At 36.9% G+C, this 17,792-nt stretch overlaps 1 protein-coding gene across 10 annotated transcripts in view; it reads left to right on the top strand.

The window, feature by feature from the left end:
- The window catches only part of LOC105265489 (atrial natriuretic peptide receptor 1), an 80,897-nt gene that overhangs the window by 39,918 nt on the left and 23,187 nt on the right, over nt 1–17,792 (top strand). For all 10 annotated transcript variants that reach the window (XM_011302993.1, XM_011302994.1, XM_011302992.1 and 7 more), the window contains 7 exons: nt 3,216–3,351; nt 3,642–3,719; nt 4,061–4,138; nt 4,338–4,442; nt 5,957–6,203; nt 7,568–7,726; nt 17,005–17,081. In XM_011302993.1, coding sequence (XP_011301295.1) covers nt 3,216–3,351; nt 3,642–3,719; nt 4,061–4,138; nt 4,338–4,442; nt 5,957–6,203; nt 7,568–7,726; nt 17,005–17,081 — 880 coding nt within the window. The remainder of the gene's footprint in view (nt 1–3,215; nt 3,352–3,641; nt 3,720–4,060; nt 4,139–4,337; nt 4,443–5,956; nt 6,204–7,567; nt 7,727–17,004; nt 17,082–17,792) is intronic.

Raw genomic sequence — 17,792 nt, 5'->3', positions numbered from 1 at the left:
TTAATTCTCATCCCAAAGGGAAAATGTCCATAAGTAATAATAACTCTATGCATTGAGTGTTAAATATTTGGATTGAAAAATCTCAGATTCATGTCACGAAGGAATAACGTAAACCTATTTATCTGCAGTTGTAATATCCGTAGATCCACTCATCATTATTTCATGGGGATTCGTAGTTGGTGACTACCCTAGGATAAAAATCAGTCTTTTTATCGCTCTGTAGATGAGGGAGGACTTCATTCTTCCTCGTCCCTCGTGAATTCGTTGCGGGGATTGGGGGATTAACTGACTATGATGGAGCAGAAAGTGGGAAGAAGTTGGTTTAGTTGTGGTCATTGATGGAACGGCCTCTTCGTTTCTCTGATTTCTTAGTTTGTGACAGGTATATTTCGCAATCCTCATCCGTAATTTTTCAACTTGACTCACAGAATTATTACTCTAATAGAGATGTACCCTCCAAACGTGATGTTTTCTTATTAATGTGGGAATGAGAGTCTGGGATGGAAATAAATTAGATATCAGGATTCAAAGAATACTATACAAAGTAATAAGGGCTCCAGGAGTCGAGGAATTGCAACTTTATCCTTGCAACTATTTGCAACTCGAGAAATTGTGAAAGTATCAAAGAAGCTTGCCTTAACTCCTTATTACTCATAATTGTCACAAGATTTCCATCGATGTTTGACATTAGACCTCAATATGCACGCTTGAAAATTACTTGAAATTTCAGTCGCAAGCTTTTTTGAATTTTCAATTATCTTTGAATTTCATTTCAATTAAAAACGGTCACTGAGTTTCTCATTTATTTCAACAATTCATGAAAATTGTGTTTTTCATGTTACAGTATTGTACGCTTCGAAGGACTTAATTTTTTTTTTTACGCGTGAAAAAATAAACTAATGTTCGAGTGGCGTACGCTGTTGTATATTTCAGCCCGTATGTAATCGCCCAGTTTATGCACGCTGAAATGTTAAATAATCATTAATTTTTCGATGAAAGTTTGAGGTTTCATGGTCATCGGAAAAATTTAACATGAAATATAATTGAATTTTCAATGTTATTAGAACTTCCAGTGCTATATAGAAATGAAAAATGATTCTTCAATTAAAAATTATAACAAATTTTTAGTTTTTTTTACTTGAAATGTCATGTGTAATTTCAAATCGTGTGTGAAGCTGAGTTTTTTCCCCGAACTCAAGGAACTTTTGGCAATCCATGAAATATCGAAATAAATTAAGATTTGAACCTCAATTCGCTTGATACCGGGGGATGAAAAAAATTGGTATTTGACTAGATCGAAAAATGAAAAAGTTGCGATTTCTATTGACTGAATAACAAAACGACCAATTAATAAAGAAATCGGAATTGACAAAGACCCAAATTGCCGAGAAGACAAATGTTGAGGAGATGATCACCGATTAGTTTTCGATCTCCGAAACCAACCGAGATTGTAACATTTCACTAAGGATCTTTTTTGCAGGTCTCATTTCTTCCAACAAAAGAGGCCCTAACAAAAGTTTCCCCATGTCTCTTAGATTCTGAGATATTCCCCAGTAATTGGACTGAGGAAAAATTCCACCTTTTTACCTCTTCGTTACCGACATTAGTATGGGAAATATCAGAATGTCTCGACAATTTATCCACCGATTACTCTGAGCGAGTTGTGTGCCGTACAAACGAAGCCGGTGGAGATACAAATTTAGATTCAAAGCTACTTATTAACAGCAGATACTCCCATGTGGCAAATATCTCACATTATTGCCATAGGATTTTCGATCCGCATAACTACGGCCACCTGTGTGGATTGCATATGGGGCAGCATGCAAAGCTATTCGACATGCACGACGGATAGGGTTGTAGCACGACATCGGAATTAATTGCGTGTTCTAGAGGATATTCTCGGTATATATGAGATATCGCTACGATTGCTTGATGACTTTTTGATCGGTCGATCGGGATTGATAAACTCACCCTTATCAGTTCATCCTGACGACTTTAACAGCCCTTTGAGCCCATTTTTTTTATTTGACATAATTTTCCCGTCGTTTTATTTCTATTGATGGAAGAATTGAAGGAATGATGAGCGTGATACTTCTAGAAATCATAGCTTACACGTCGATATTCACATGTGTATCCGTCCGCCTGAAAAGGGCCCATTTTGTTAATCTGGAGTTAGTGATGGCCACAGAGGTCCTATCGCCCGAATTTTAAGACCAACCTGGATCATCTGGGTTGAAGAATCGTGAAGTTATGGCGATTTAAAGTTTAATATTGGGAAACCAAGAAGAAGTGGGTCCTTTCCTTTTTTTTTCAAAAATCAAAATAATTCTTTTCTAGTTGAGACGATAAGATTCAATACGTGTTATTCGAGACAGGCAGAGTTCTAGTTAAGTCTGAGATAATAAAAAAATAATAATTTTTAACCCTACGAGAAAAATTCGACTATCTCATAAACTAGAAATCGACAAAGTGGACCCTTTTCATGCGGAAGACATTTATGTCAATCCTAAATAAAACTGAATGAAACTGAAAAAAAAAATATAGTTGAGATGCTCGTCGGTGTAGGAAAAGAGGAGCTATTAATTTTTAATGTTTTTCATCTAATCTAATTTTTCATCATCTAATGGCAAGATTTTAAATAAAAAACTTGTAAGAAGCGACGTTCAACGTTGATATTCTCAATCATGGTGCAACGGTAAATTATCATATTCGATACTTTGAATTTAATTTAAGCAATTCCAGTGGGAACATATCGATAATGCAATGAATGCCAGTGGTGCGTGCATGTAAATCAGTTTAATGCATTCCGCACTGAGGTTGGATTGTGGGAATAACGAGAATTTACGAGGAAATCTTTCTCTAATATTGATCATTGGATTTGTAATTAATCCCTGGAATTGATATAATTCATAGCATGGAGGAATAATTTGTCGCGGTTTATGAGATTTTTCAGTGATTATCTGTCAAGTTTGGACGTTATATTGAAAATGCAGATGAATTTGGTTTTATTTGTGACATGAAAATTCACCGGTGGATTATGTGGTTAGGATTTTTTTCCTTTGACGATATGAATTTATGTCCCGGAGGGAAGCAGGACATTTTAGCTTCGGAAAATGGGATAAAATGAATAGGAGTGAAATGTAAAAAAATGTTTACTCTCTCAAGTGTACAGATATATTGCTGTTTTCATGTACTTTGTCTCTCTTTTACCTCAGGCATTACAAGTTAGAGGCGGAAATCGCATCCATGACGTGGAAAGTGCATTGGGAGGACGTGATAGTTATGGCACCGAGAAAGACAAGAGGATCCATGTATTCCCTAACTGGCAACAAACAGCGCGGTAGCCAGTTGGTAAATATTGTTCTGTCCCTTCTTGTATTTTCTCCGGCTTTGGGAAGATATTTTATTTGTGACGAAGCATGCGAAGACAATTTATTATAGTTAATAATGCATTTTATCTAGAGGTACATTTTGTCAGGGGTATACGTCAAAGGGCTTCGCTATTATATTCAACACAGGATGAATTTCATTCTTGTACCTCCAGGACCTCAATTTCATTTAAAAAGAGTGCGAGAAGTGGGGTATAAACAGATCCCTCGGTAATTGTTTTTTCTGCATACAGGAGATTTTTTTATTTCTAGACTATTTACTCCGATGACAATATCAGTCTCGCTGGAGGTGTCGACAGGAATGTCTATATTCCGACTGCAATCTACAAGGTGAGGGCTATGATTTTCTTGTTACGAGCCAGACTATTTCAAGATAAAAGTGGAAAAGCCTGAATTTTTTTTTTTATAAGAAAGTGGAGATCAAATTGTTGAGATAAAAAAAATTCTGCCGTACACGCAGTTGACAAGTAGATTTTTCCCTCATTTTCCTGTCAGCTTTTCCCCCTCTAATTTTACCTCACGACACGAGCTTTTGCATCTCTTCGTCGGACCGATTAAGGTCTCTTCCCCTCGAGACATTTCCCTTGGTTTTGCCAATTATTTTGATTTAATATCCTTCATGAAATTCCGGAAAAAAATATTGTGGAGTAAATGGAAATTTTTCATTTCAGAATTCTAAGGTTGCCATTAAACCAATTCCTAGGAATAAAGTGGAAATATCGAGGCCATTATTGCTGGAGTTGAAAAGGGTCTGTACCAAAATTATCGATGTCTTCTTTATGGTTTGATAGTGAACGATATTTGGGGATTCTTGAATTTTTTTTTACCGCAAAAAATATGATGGCTTACTACAGGTCCATTTATGACTCGTCAATTTTGTTTATTCCGTTCGGTTGCATGCGACAGGTAGTTTTATTTACGTGGATGGTTGGTTTGTTACTGTTTCAGATGAAGGACCTCCAGCACGATCATTTAGTACGGTTTTACGGTGCTTGTGTTGAACCACCACACTGCTGTCTATTAACTGAGTACTGCCCTAAAGGTTCACTCCAGGTCAGTCAATTACATTCCAATAAACACCAAGTGCTCTTCTGTTAAAAAAATTTCCGCTGATTTTTTCGTTAATCAACGTCTTTCTAGTGAGGTGTTTTTTTGTCGCAAAAACCACATTTGCGTATTCTGTCACCCCAAATTTCGAACTTCTCAGAAGGGAATCTATGGATGATGAAAATTCGAAAAATTCAAATATTGGCAAAAGTTTAAACAAATCGCGAAAATGTGGGGATCGCTGCGAAAGCCAAGGGAGACTGCAAATTATTAGACAAATTTGTGTCGAGGAGCGGGGGGCGTCAAAATTTTGAAAATTGAAAAAATTGAAAAAATTTTGAAAATCATAAAAATTTGAGAATCATCACAGAACCTGTTGCAGGCTGCAAATTATTAGACAAATTTAACCCAGGGAGGGAGGAGCGGCAAAATTTTGAAAATTTAAAAAATGTAAAAAATTTTGAAAATCATAAAAATTTGAGAATCATCACGGAACCTGTTGCAGGCTGCAAATTATTAGACAAATTTAACCCAGGGAGGGAGGAGCGGCAAAATTTTGAAAATTTAAAAAATGTAAAAAATTTTGAAAATCATAAAAATTTGAGAATCATCACAGAACCTGTTGCAGGCTGCAAATTATTAGACAAATTTAACCCAGGGAGGGAGGAGCGGCAAAATTTTGAAAATTCAAAAAATTTTAGACATTCACAAAATCGCGAAAATTTGGGAATCAACTTGCTTTTTTAATAAGGAAAATTTGATTTAATTTACCACTTATTTCCTGTCCTTGCATAAAAAGGAAAAAGGAAATCGATCTCGAAACATCTCGCATGAGCGTAAGGGTAAGACCTGTGAGACAAATGCGATCCGCCCCCACGACGTCGTGGCAAAACCTCAAACATTTCGCATGAAATCGCGTGCGGAACACGCGCCGACAATCAGTATTATATAAAATAAGAAGTATATAAGTTTAAGAATGAATTATTTTGAACGTATACATGGCAGAATAAATTGCTGACAACCAATCAACCAACCAACGTTACCATCTTTTTTTCAAAGAAGAACAGGAAAAGAGAATTCTTGAAGGAAGTGATTCATATAGTGGCGGAACTTGATATTAAATGAATTCATCCCTTCAGGATATAAACTTAGTAACCTTCTATGGGTGGGTAGAGGTCCGGAATTTGTCCTTCCCTCCCACTTTTGAAGGTACATGATTTTTAGTTATTTATATAAACTAGGTTGAATGCAATTTAACGCGTGATAAGGTATGAAGAACTTTACCAGGACTTAGTATTATTATATTACCCAGAGTTCGCAAAAGATCATAATATGATCCGGTCATTATCTTCCAGCTGTTCACTTAACTGAGTTCGACTCAATTTTATTCTTGACTCCCATCAGCTATGTTATGTTATTAAATGGTAAATTAATTCAATTTTTCAAAAAAAATCTCTACAGGCATTATACGTAGCTATTACGGAAAAAAGAGTTATTTTCGGTATTTTACCTGTTTCCAGGACATTCTGGAGAACGACCAGATAAAATTGGACCGAGTTTTCCGAGGTTCTTTGATTCACGACATAGTTAGAGGAATGGCATATCTCCACGCCTCTGAACTCAAGAGCCATGGCTCTTTGAAATCCTCAAACTGTGTCGTCGATTCAAGATTTGTCCTCAAAATTACGGACTTTGGTCTTCATGCACTTCGAAAGCCCTGCCCCAATGATTCAGAGGACGACAAGGATAGCTATGCACACTGGAGAAGTAAGATATTTCAATTGATATAGAATAATTCCACTTCACCACTTTTGTTTCGTATTTATTTATACCATTTGATTATTCAATGTGTACGTGCTTCAGTAGTTCTTTCTGGTGCAATTACCCCGATGCATAACGCAACCTTGGATTCGATCCTGGTTCTAATATTGAATTCAGGGAAACACGGGTGTAATTTTTTTTTCGGGCTTTCTATTCAAGAGAAAACGTGGCGAGAATAAATACGAAAGTTTGTCGAAAACCCACGTATATAAATTTGCAGAAATCCCAAATTCACTTAAATTTTCAATTCAACTTCGACTATTCAAAGTCAAACTACACTAATTATTAATCAATTGAGAACCAAAGAATAGGGAAGCCTGCCACAATGTGGACTGAATACGATTTGATAATAAAGAAAAATATCTATCGCATTCTAATTTTGAGGTTGAAATGTCGTAAGGTTCAAATGAGATATAGTACCGGCATTGTTAAGGAAATTGAGAAAATGGGGTATAATGAACCCACTGATTTCCTTCTTGCAACCGTCATTTTGTGTAACACACTTAAATTCTCTAATGAAACGCGAATTAATTATAATTTAATTAATTTTACTACATGGGATCTGACTAAATTCTTTACAATTTATTGTACCAGTGGACTAGGGAAATAAGATTGATCAATTTCAGATGGCCTGTGATTTTCGAGGAAAAGTTTAAAATAAAAAATGTTAACGAAACTTCGCAGGTGTCTGTTTGTTATTTTTATTTTACACTTCATTAAATGTGAAATAACGCACGCCACTCGGGCGTAAATTTGGGTGAGGTTTACAAGCCACGCCGAAAACGAGGTTTATAATCACAAATGTGAAAATCAAAATTAATGCCATTAACGCGTAATATAGTGCGCAATATTGATCTTTCTATATTGAGGATTTCTCATTTTTCATTTATTTCAATTATTGCCGCGTCCGTCCTAACCGCAGTTTCTTTTCAATTTCCAATTTTCAACATTCCACATTAAATTCCGAAATGAGAAAATTTTTCAGGCTATCGATTTTTCCTCTAATGCCCTTTATCGGACTCAATTCTCATAATAATATCTCATAAATGACATAAATCACAGTTTTCCACAATTTCTCTCAAATCACGTATTTTTAATGTTGAAATTAGTTTGAACTGAAACGAAAATGTTGAATTTTGAGAAACATCCTCTCTGATATTTGATTTTGACATGACTCATCTCCAAACTCAAATATCATCGAAACTACTGAACTGGAACGTATCCCAACTTATTTCTGGCAACTCCGTGCAATAATGCTCGAGCAAAAAATTCAAAGTAATGCTCAAAGTATTATTTTTCTCATTTTTCAGAGCAACTGTGGACATCGCCGGAGTTATTGAGGATGGAGAGACCACCGCCTGAGGGTACTCAGAAAGGAGACGTCTACAGTTTTGCCATAATCGTTCACGAGATCGTGGTACGCCAAGGGCCATTCTACCTGGGTGAAGACAGAAACTACTCTCCAAGGGGTGAGTGTCTTTCTCACTTTCAACTGTATTTTTGTCCGTATCACTTCTATCCCTCTGCCTTATTACTTCTTTTTGCGGTATCTCCTTTCTCAACTCGTACTGGGTGACTCTTGAAGTCACTCACTAGAGAGTCGTTTAATGCGACGTATCCGTTGTTGCATATAATGCACTTCGTGGAGATGGTACTACTCTCCGTATACCTCGGTTTAAGGGCTCTTCAGATAAATTGATATTGGCGGTTTTGTGATGCCATTGGCTTCTCATATTATTAACGATGGTTTGCGCGTAAACATGGTAACAAGGCAGCATTTTATTTTTCAACTTGAAAGAGCTATTCATTTTGTTTTATTGAAATTTTTCGGAATCATTTCGTTCTTCAATAGTTTTAAGAACTATACTTGTCACATATTTACTTATTTCGATATTGATTAAATTAAATGCAATCGCAAGAACCTCGCGACTGCCTAAAATTAAAAAGATACATTTTGTAAAAAAAAACACCATAGGGCATCTCTGGTGGAGACGTACCGATCTGTCGGCTGTTCAGTTTTTTATTTTTTACTTGCTTTGTTTGTTTCAAAGAAGAATGTGGATCTTAATTTTGGTTTTGTTCTTTCGTTGCCGAGGGCTGTGTAATTTCGTATCATCCACAGAGGTGTGGAATGTTTTTTGGCTTTTATTTTAAGAATTAAGAAATTCCCCTTGCATGGCACTCAACTAAACATTCATCTGGCTTTCGAAAATTCTATTGGCAATCGATTATACACTTGACTCAATTCTGCGTGTACCTGAATCAAGTAGATATGTTTTAATCGCGCTATGGTAATATGAGAATAAGAAAACTGTATTAAAAAATATTGACTCGCGTCATTTTGGATTGGAATCGAGGAGCAAAGAACGAAGAAATGAGGATCACGTAAATACTTGATCGACACTTTTTTTTTCTCAGCGCCATTAGTTCTTCATCAAGTTTTGTTCTACTTTAGAATGATTCAAATTTCTCAACTAATGTCAATAGAATTTACGTGCAATCACAATTTTCCGACAAAAAAACTGGAAAATTTAATTACGTGCATTATATTTATTATAATTATATTCAGTACATATATACACAGTACACCTTCAGTATCTACCTCACGGAATAATTCTTTAACGCAAAATTATAACTTGTGCCTCCATTCTTCTCTCTTTATATTTGCGTTCTTAACGAGTGCCATTTGAAGTCGGAAAACGTTGTTAAACTCCGTGTCGCTCTGTGGGTTTCTGCCTTCAAAATTGAGACTCTCCACCTGTAGAAAAAACTCTCTATTATGTAGTCTGAGGAAAGCGGAACAGCGAATTCCCTTCCACAACGGAGAAGGCAAAACGCTGTTATTTTTTTCGTGCAATTCTCACAGTGAGGAGGGTCGAGAGCTTCCCGAGTGAAATTAATAGCACTGGGTTTCATATAGTTTTCGAATTAAGCTTGGATGCACTCGGATCTTTCAGCAAGCTCATCCCAAATGGATTTTATCTGACTCCCTTTTCATGCTATCCTGACGATCATTCATATCTAATGATCACGTCCCGGTGATATTTGACATCGTCGTATGGATTTCATTCGTGTATATCGCACCTTGCGGCTTTCAGAGTCGAGGTTGTATGGGTGAAATTTTTATCCCGGGTGAAAACACGTTCGATGTCGATCAGCAAGTAACGCTCGTATAGTAGCTGGTGGGACACGTGTAGCCCGTCAGGGATATTCAAAAGGATGAGAAAGTCTTAATCAGTGAGTCGGGGTGAAGTATTCTGGCCATAATTTTCCCCTCGACAAAGCTCTCAAACGAGACCTGAATATCACGGCCTGATTCGTGCTTCGAGAGGGTATCGATGACATTTCCTTCATTGTTCCTCGTCCTCCACTTCCTGCTGTTTAGAATTTCTGGGGAATCGAATCGCTGCGGGATCTTTTTCTATTTTCCTGAATTCTTACACCGCAGTATCATGTATCGAGATTATAGAACATTCCAAATTTTTCTACAGAATTTTAGAGAAAAACTCTCTTCAGACTCGCAAATTTATATGAGATAGATCTTCATTGGATGACGATAAATACATGGAAAATCCGGATGAGGAATACAAATAGCCTAAAATTGATTGAAATCTTGATTTCACCTTTGATTTTAATGATTGGCATCTTTGATTTCAATCGAAGATTCTAATATTCCTAATATAAATAGGAGAAAGGAAATCGATCTCGATATATCTCGATATATCTCGAGATATCTCGAAATATCTCGAATGACCGTAAGGGGAAGTCCCGTCAGTCGAAACCGACGCGCCACCACGAGGTCGTCGCTAAATCTCAATCGAATAAATTACTCGGACAATTACGTAATCCAAAAACTACACAAGATATCTGCGAGAAAATTCAACTGTACGATAAGTGATGAGTTTCTTTTCAAAATGGTATAAGAGACATTTTTATTCTCCAAGTAGAAGTCCATCATCAACCGAATGAACATTAAAAATAACCTGGAGAGGGTATGACTACTTTTTTCGTATGATCGATAAATTTTCGAAATTTAGTGAATTTTCGAAAATTTCTTAGTTCTCTCGAAAATTTGAAAGAATTTCATGTAGAGGTAAAAATATCACACTATTTTCGTGGCGTAAATGAAACAAGAAGTCGATGTGATTGAGTTATTCGAGGTGAAAAGGATTTTTTTTCTCTCCACCTTGGCAAGACATTTTACCAACTACCAGGAGTAGATCGGATTTCCCATTCCACGTCGTTTCCTGTGGATGCAAAAGGTTATTACATCTGGGAAAGGCTGATGAAAAATTCCGCGGCAAGGGGGGATAGATAGGGAATAATGGAATATGCGCTAATAATGGAATATGTCGTAATATTTAACTTCTCGGTTTGAGGAATCAACAAGAATTATTTTTGAGAGGGAACGTAATAAAAGAAGAAATTATTTTGCGATGCCATGGATTTACCCCAATCCATCTGCCTTTCACTACTTCATCGAGTAATTAGGAAAGGTGGGACAGAAATTCGTATTTTCCTTCGGAAGGTGAAATAGAGATCTATCGTGATGTTTCTCAATGCATTTCTGCACTTTTTTAACGAGATTTTTCCCCTCAGAAACTCCTTCAGGAACTAGGAATGGAAAGGGAGATAAATAAATGGAGAAAATATCATCTCAGAGGGAAAAAGCTGATGGTTAGGGTGACAATGGTCAGACCTAGGATCGTGAGATTTAAGGGCACCTGAGACTAGTGATTTTATGGTGGAGCTGTTATATTAAAACGTGGACAGGATAACGAGAGAATGTGCTCTGTGGCTTGTCCACGGGTCCACCAATGGGAATGGAGACTCCAGGGTTTGAGCGAGAAATGAGGAACTTTAAGCTCCAGTTATTGCGGGGGAAGGCGTCTTATATACCACCGGCTATTTATCGCCACATTCTCCCTCTCTCATTAATCGATCTTTTAATTTCTGAAAGTTTTGGGAATTTCTGGATTGACGTTTAACAGTTGTCCTTGTTTAGCTTTAATATCACTGCGTAGAGGATTGATTTAGGGATTACTCCAAATATAGAATTCTGCTATGAAATGGAAGACTGGTAATTGGATGTTTGTGTTTTCAAAGGGATTTTAATTGGAATTGATTAGTCCAGTGTAGTTGCCTTTTTAAAAAAGTTCCTAATTAAAAGTGGAAATGATGATTCGATTGTCCAAAGATTTTTTACGAGAAGCTTGGGTGAATTGTTGGGAAAATTTGAAAATCCGATTTTTCTTTATTCCGAGCTCGGTCCCAGAAGCTCATCTAGGATGTTGCGGGGTGAAATGTTCCTTTTCCCCAAAATTCAATTTTTTAAATCTATCAACAGTTGAATTTATTTACTGACCCATAGAGGTTAATAAAACTTGTAGAATCGCTAAAATGATTAAAATCAAAGTTTAAAAAAAAATGATAATTATTTAGCCGATTGACACCAGGCACTTCGGTCCCAATCCTGGTTTGAATTTTTTCACGCATTTTTTTGTTTATCCTGCCTTTATTTACCTTTGCGTATATAGATATTTAAATGGAACAGTTAAATACCCTAGCTTCACCGCTCTTTGCATCACCCAGGGCCAACGACGTGGATGTGGTGGTGTATTTGGCCCCATGGCAACACACGTTGATACATTTAGAGACAAGATAAAAATGGGTGAGTGTCCGCCCGGGAAAAGACATCTGACCACCAAACACAGCCGTTCTGCTCCCAAACTCCACATTTCCTCTGCCGTCCTTTTATGGCAATTGATAATAATAAATAAATGGCAATTGATAATAATAAATAAATATTAATTATTCATGTGGCAGTTTAGAACCGAGCGACGACATCAATCAGTCTCGAATCTTTCCTCATGTAGACATCCTATTGGCAAGGTGGATCAGTCTCCTAATAATTAAAAATCATTCGCTCCTCGTATTATGAGTACTGTTCCGTTTAAATAAGTACTCGCATAGATAAACATGATGAGGGTGTCCTAGGGTGCTGGAAAATCGGCACCACCATCCTAGAGTCTGCTCAAATATTTTGGAGATCTGCGAGACGCATATTTTTCATTTCACATTAACCGTAACTCACGGGGAAATTAGGCCGACTACTGAACCCAATCCCATACTCAATGGGATATAATGGGCATCAGACTACCCATTGATGGTGATTATTTGGGTAATTGCTGATCGTAAACACGAGTTCGGTAGTCAAATCTGAATGGCTCGGCATATAAACGCTGGTGTGAATCTGTTAAATAATTACTGAAAAAACATTCACCCAGTTCCAGGGACATGATCTAGAATTTTCGGGGGTAGAGAGTAACTTATTTATACAATCAATCGTTTTATCAATCAGTATAAATAAAAAAAGATAATAAAAATCCCAGAGTTGCTAAATTATGAAAATCGAAGCGAAAAATTTCACCCCAGTTCCAGGGGTCTCACCGATAATTTTTGAGGGAAGTGAGTAACTGTTTTATAAAATTCAATTTTTACATCAAGTAACGGTTGATATCACATGTATTAATTCGATAGAAAATAAAATTATGAAAATGAAAAAAAAATCACGTCGGTTTTAGGGAACCCTATCGAATTTTTGACAGAGACCAGGACTTTCTTTTGAAATCAAATTTTTTCATCCAACAACTGATGATGTTAAATCTCACCGCCTAATTGACAATACCAACAATTGTTGGGGGCCGATAAGAGTGGAATTCGAGTCCGTCTACCCCCACTTACCGACACAATCGAGGGGTAAGAGCCCCGGGTTTCCGTAGAACGGTATCACCAGTGATAATGCCCCGGTTGTCGACTAGCGTCGATAAGCCAATTTTCCCAGGATCTGTTTATCGACTGGCGTTGCATAGCAAATTTTGAAAACCAAGGGGGTGAGAACCTAGGGAATCTTCATCCCCCTCATCAAGGGATGAAAGTTCAGTCACAGTTTGGCTGAGCTGGCGCTCGCACGCGTTTTTCGAGCACTCGAGCACATCTGACACGTGAAATAAAAACAATCAGTGTTTACGTCTTATCACGTTCCATAAGGTTTTATTGAATCGTCAGTGATAATCCATCGGTAATCTCCCACTGTCTCGATTTTTTCATCACCTACTCAAGTTGAGAAATAATTTCGAGGAGTTGAATTGTTTGGGGCTGCTCACGTGTTGATTAGCCCTCCAATGTGACAATTAGATACGGGGATTATCCTCTCTATAGGGCTTCTGAAATCTCCAGTTAATCGGTTTCGGATTCATTCGCATTTGATTCAAATCGGATCCACTGAATACGGAATTAATTCCACTCATCGCCCTCGGAATTGATTGAACTTCTTTGGAATTTCTATTCCGCATTGCAGATCTATCAACGATCGAAAAATTATCCACTCGTGTATTCAAAAGCCCGCAAAATAAATATTTTTATTAATTTATATCCGTGTTTTCTCACCCGTTCATCTCGACTGGAAATATCTCTATTGGCTTTTATCTTCAATTCAAAAAATTCAAACGACCCGCCGGGCGTTTCATCGCTTCCCCTATTGCTTCCAATTTTTCTCATTCCCCTGACAGATTGCCTCCGAGCTATGTTTTTTTTTTTTACATATTCCGGTCTTTAACAGAATTGGTACAAACGGATTTTTTTTACTTCGGATGTTGGGGGATCGATGAACTCAGGAGTTCACTTCTATTTATCTCCGTTAATAAGATTGATTGTAAAAATGAGAGAAAAAATTGGAGGCAATGGGGGAGTGTAATGGAGCGGTAAGGTGGGGTACGTCAGAAAATCATCGTCGCTCTATATTTTTTTCCAACTCGACTCAGTGACCCAGTGACAATGTCGCTCAATGGTTGTCTTGGGAGAGGGCAATTTTCTCACCTCGAGTTTTTTCATCAGCAAAGCTCTACCCATAGGGTCCCGGACATATTTTCTCGGTCTCACTCCACCATTATTTTCTTCCTCGTGACATTACTTATGAAGGGGTTACGGGAATGAACTAACTTGAGGAAAAACGCACTGGGGGTAAAAAAGGTAAAAGAATGTTCAAAGTAATGTCCGAGGTAAAGTATGTTGCTGCATATTTCGTTTGTAGATGCCAAAATCCTACAGACATTTTTAAAAAGAGAATATACTCCAGATGTTTCAGTTGAAATGACAAAATCCTGGTAATCCCATAATTATAGTAGTTAATTAAATAAATAAATCATTTCGCGATAGTTCTCCCAAATTTTACGAATATTTCATCCGAAATATTCAAGTTTTCGATTTAATTGTTTATTTTAACCAAAAGAAAACATTGACAAATTGTCATTATTTGTGAACAATGATTTCTATTTAGTACTATTATTTTTTAAAATGTTATTTGGGATTTTGAAAGCTGTCTAATATTTATGCGCAAGGTGGAATGGGAATGATCGAAATAATTTAACACCTCGACAATATTAATTCCCATAAGACGAATATCCCAAGGTAATTGGTATTCCTCGGGGAATGGATCCATTCCTGGATTACCGAGCGCGAGAACAAGAGTTCATGTGGGGGATTGGGGTATTGGGGTAAAGTTCAAAGGATGTTAGCCTCGTTGGGTGTTAATTAGTAAGTGTTATCACGTTCATCCCGGTTAATTCCAACGGGAAGTGAACAGCGAAGCGGGGATTACCGCGAGATCTGAGCCCAGGGTTTCCATAATTCTTCGCTTATACCGTTGATCAGCCACCAGCAAATCAAAACTAAAGAGTCACAGGTTGAATTATTCTAAAATTGGAGACAGTGGGGAATGAATAAATTTCAGATTCCCGTGATGTTGAATTGATAAAACGAACTGGATATCCATTTGCGCAATAAACGAGGTGAAATATGGCAGAGAGGAGTAATGCTTCGAGTACAAGTTCGCTGGCATTGCCGTCGCTTCAGGGTGCAAGTCCAGATGGTGGTGCCAGTCCCAGAAGAGCTGTCAGTCCTCTTCTGGAGGTACGAAGGCCTCACTGTACCTTGAATTGCGACTCATGCAGCGTTTACCTCGAGGACATCTACAGGCACAGTACGTTGAGCTTCCCGCAAGGTTGCTAAATTATTCAATAATCTATTCGATTATTCTAGAGGAAAATAAATAAATAAATTGATCGTTATGTATTTGAGTGCTGGGGTACATAGCGTGACTCATTATGAAAGTACATTAATTCCTTTTGCATTCACGAAGGCCTCAGTTCGTATTGATAAAACACGAGGAATTATATTTCATTCAATTTTATATTTTATCCTTGTGGAAACAAGGATTTTCTATTTGTTAATTTTTCATTAGTACGTTTTTATTTTTTCGTGGAATGCACGAGTACATGATAGATAATGCATTGGGCAGGATTCTTGCTGAAAGAATTTACTCGAATGTTCCCTCGATCTGTGAAAATAGACTCGAGTGTTGTTGCAACTTCATTCTAGCCACGTCCGCCCATAGCGGTTACGTGTTTCACTTGTTTCAAGGTACTGAGGGTGTTTCAGAGTTTGAGCGCAAGCGAATTTCTCAGGAGATATCCACCGAGAATCTGGAATTCCTCGTGGAATTTTGACAAGTGATGTGTGTGGCATGAGATCATTTGAGCTCACTCCGTTACACCGAGAGAAATAATTTGTTCTGTCGAAAAATATATTCGTTCTGCTCAAAAATATTGAGTGCATCTGTCTTTTAAGGGTAACGAGTGAGTGATTGATTCCAAAAAGAAGAAATTCATTCCGTTGAAAGAATAATATCTGATGGTCTGAAATTAATCTCTTTATTGACTGTGAACTCAAATTAATCTTCTGCGCAATAATGAATAATATAGTAAGTAAAAGGCAAATTAATCCTATTGCAATTAAAGAGGTAAATTGTCAACAGTAATTATGTACAGTAATTAAGACGATTCAAAATAATTTTTTTTTAAATCTAAAGCTTCAACTTGATTGGAAAAGTTTATTTTCACACAAATACATTTTTTTTTTAAACATTTGGGTTCTCGAATTCTACTCAAAATGTACTGTCATTGTAAGATTCTTATTGTAATGTATATGTCATTGCTAAATTGTTGAGAACTAACTAAATTTTCCCTGGCGGGAATTTTTTTCTGGGAAACCATTTTTCTCTGTCCAAAAAACGTTTTTGTACTTTTTTTTTGTTAAGCAGGGCAAATTGGTGTTTTTTTTTGTTGGAGGGTTTTTCAATCGTTGGGTTATGTACATAATCACGAGTGGAGCTGGACGTTGTCACGATATTCTCCAATCGACTTGCATGAAGGCAGGTTATACAATCGATATCCCTTGGTCGAACAACGCTCTGATACCGAATCCGAGTATCTCATGATCACTAGAAACGAAGTTTACCTGAACTGCTGGCGAAGTTCATACGATAATATGTAAAATTGAAGGGGAAAGAAAAATGGAGAACAGACAGAACGCGTGAAAGATATTTAAGATATTTTCTAGAAAGATATTTCCACATCTATGGAAGATTGGGAAATTCTTGTATAAAAAAGGTTATAATTAAAAAATCGATAACAAAAATAAATTTCGAGGTATTCATTGCCAACTGAATCAGGTGTGAAAATTAATTTGTGACTCATCAATAATGAATGATTAAGATAATCAATCCCTGAAATGGATTTTCTACCCCCGTTTTTCCCCTCATTAGCCAGGGGCTTTACGGTCAGCAGTTTCTTTGCGTTAATCCTGAGGAAATTGATGCAACTTATCCCGCAATTTTTTTGTGTTTCAGAAATAGTTGAGGGTGTGAGAAGGGGTGGAGGCTCCCCTCTCAGGCCATTGATCGATGAAGCTGCCGTCGAAGAAGAAGTGAGTTCGATAGACATTTTCAAATTTTTCCCCTGCCTACAGTCATTACTCTAATTATAATGCAATGCTTTTATATCCGAATGATCATCTGATTAATTTCACCGGTGGGTGCACGTAAATCGAAAAAAAATAATTCATTTTCAGTTTGGTGAAATAGCATGGAGATTTATCCAGTGTATTAATTAATTAGGATGAGAGAGAATTCCATTTGATCTCATGTAGACATATTATTATTTTAAATATTATTTTTCTGGTCTCGACCTGGGGTCATGAAAATCATTTGCAGAGGGAAGATTTTTTCTTGCGGTTACGTGACCTAATGCAATTACTCTCACACGGGTGTATCAATTATTAACGAAGGGTCTACTTTCATTCTGGAGGGTATTGTAATCTTAGATAATTCCTACGCGCTCCATTACTGGGGGAGTGATGGCATGCACAGGGGAGCAGATTGTGATAAACCAGTATTCTATCAATAAAACATCGACATTGACATTAAGAAAACAATAAACATGATGGTTAGTGAAATAACAAGTGGGAGATTGCTCTTTTATTAGATGGTGTAGTTATTTTTACTAATAAATTAGCAATATCTTTCCGAATTTTGGTCTGCCATCATCTTAAAATTCCGATAAAATATTACCGGAATATTTTCATCACAAATAAAACCAGAATAGATGAGAAATTCGGAATTAGTAAAATCGTTTGAAG

The sequence above is a fragment of the Fopius arisanus genome, unplaced genomic scaffold (assembly GCF_000806365.1).
Source record: "Fopius arisanus strain USDA-PBARC FA_bdor unplaced genomic scaffold, ASM80636v1 scaffold00030, whole genome shotgun sequence".
NCBI lineage: Eukaryota > Metazoa > Arthropoda > Insecta > Hymenoptera > Braconidae > Fopius > Fopius arisanus.
This window is presented reverse-complemented; position numbering and strand designations above follow the sequence as displayed.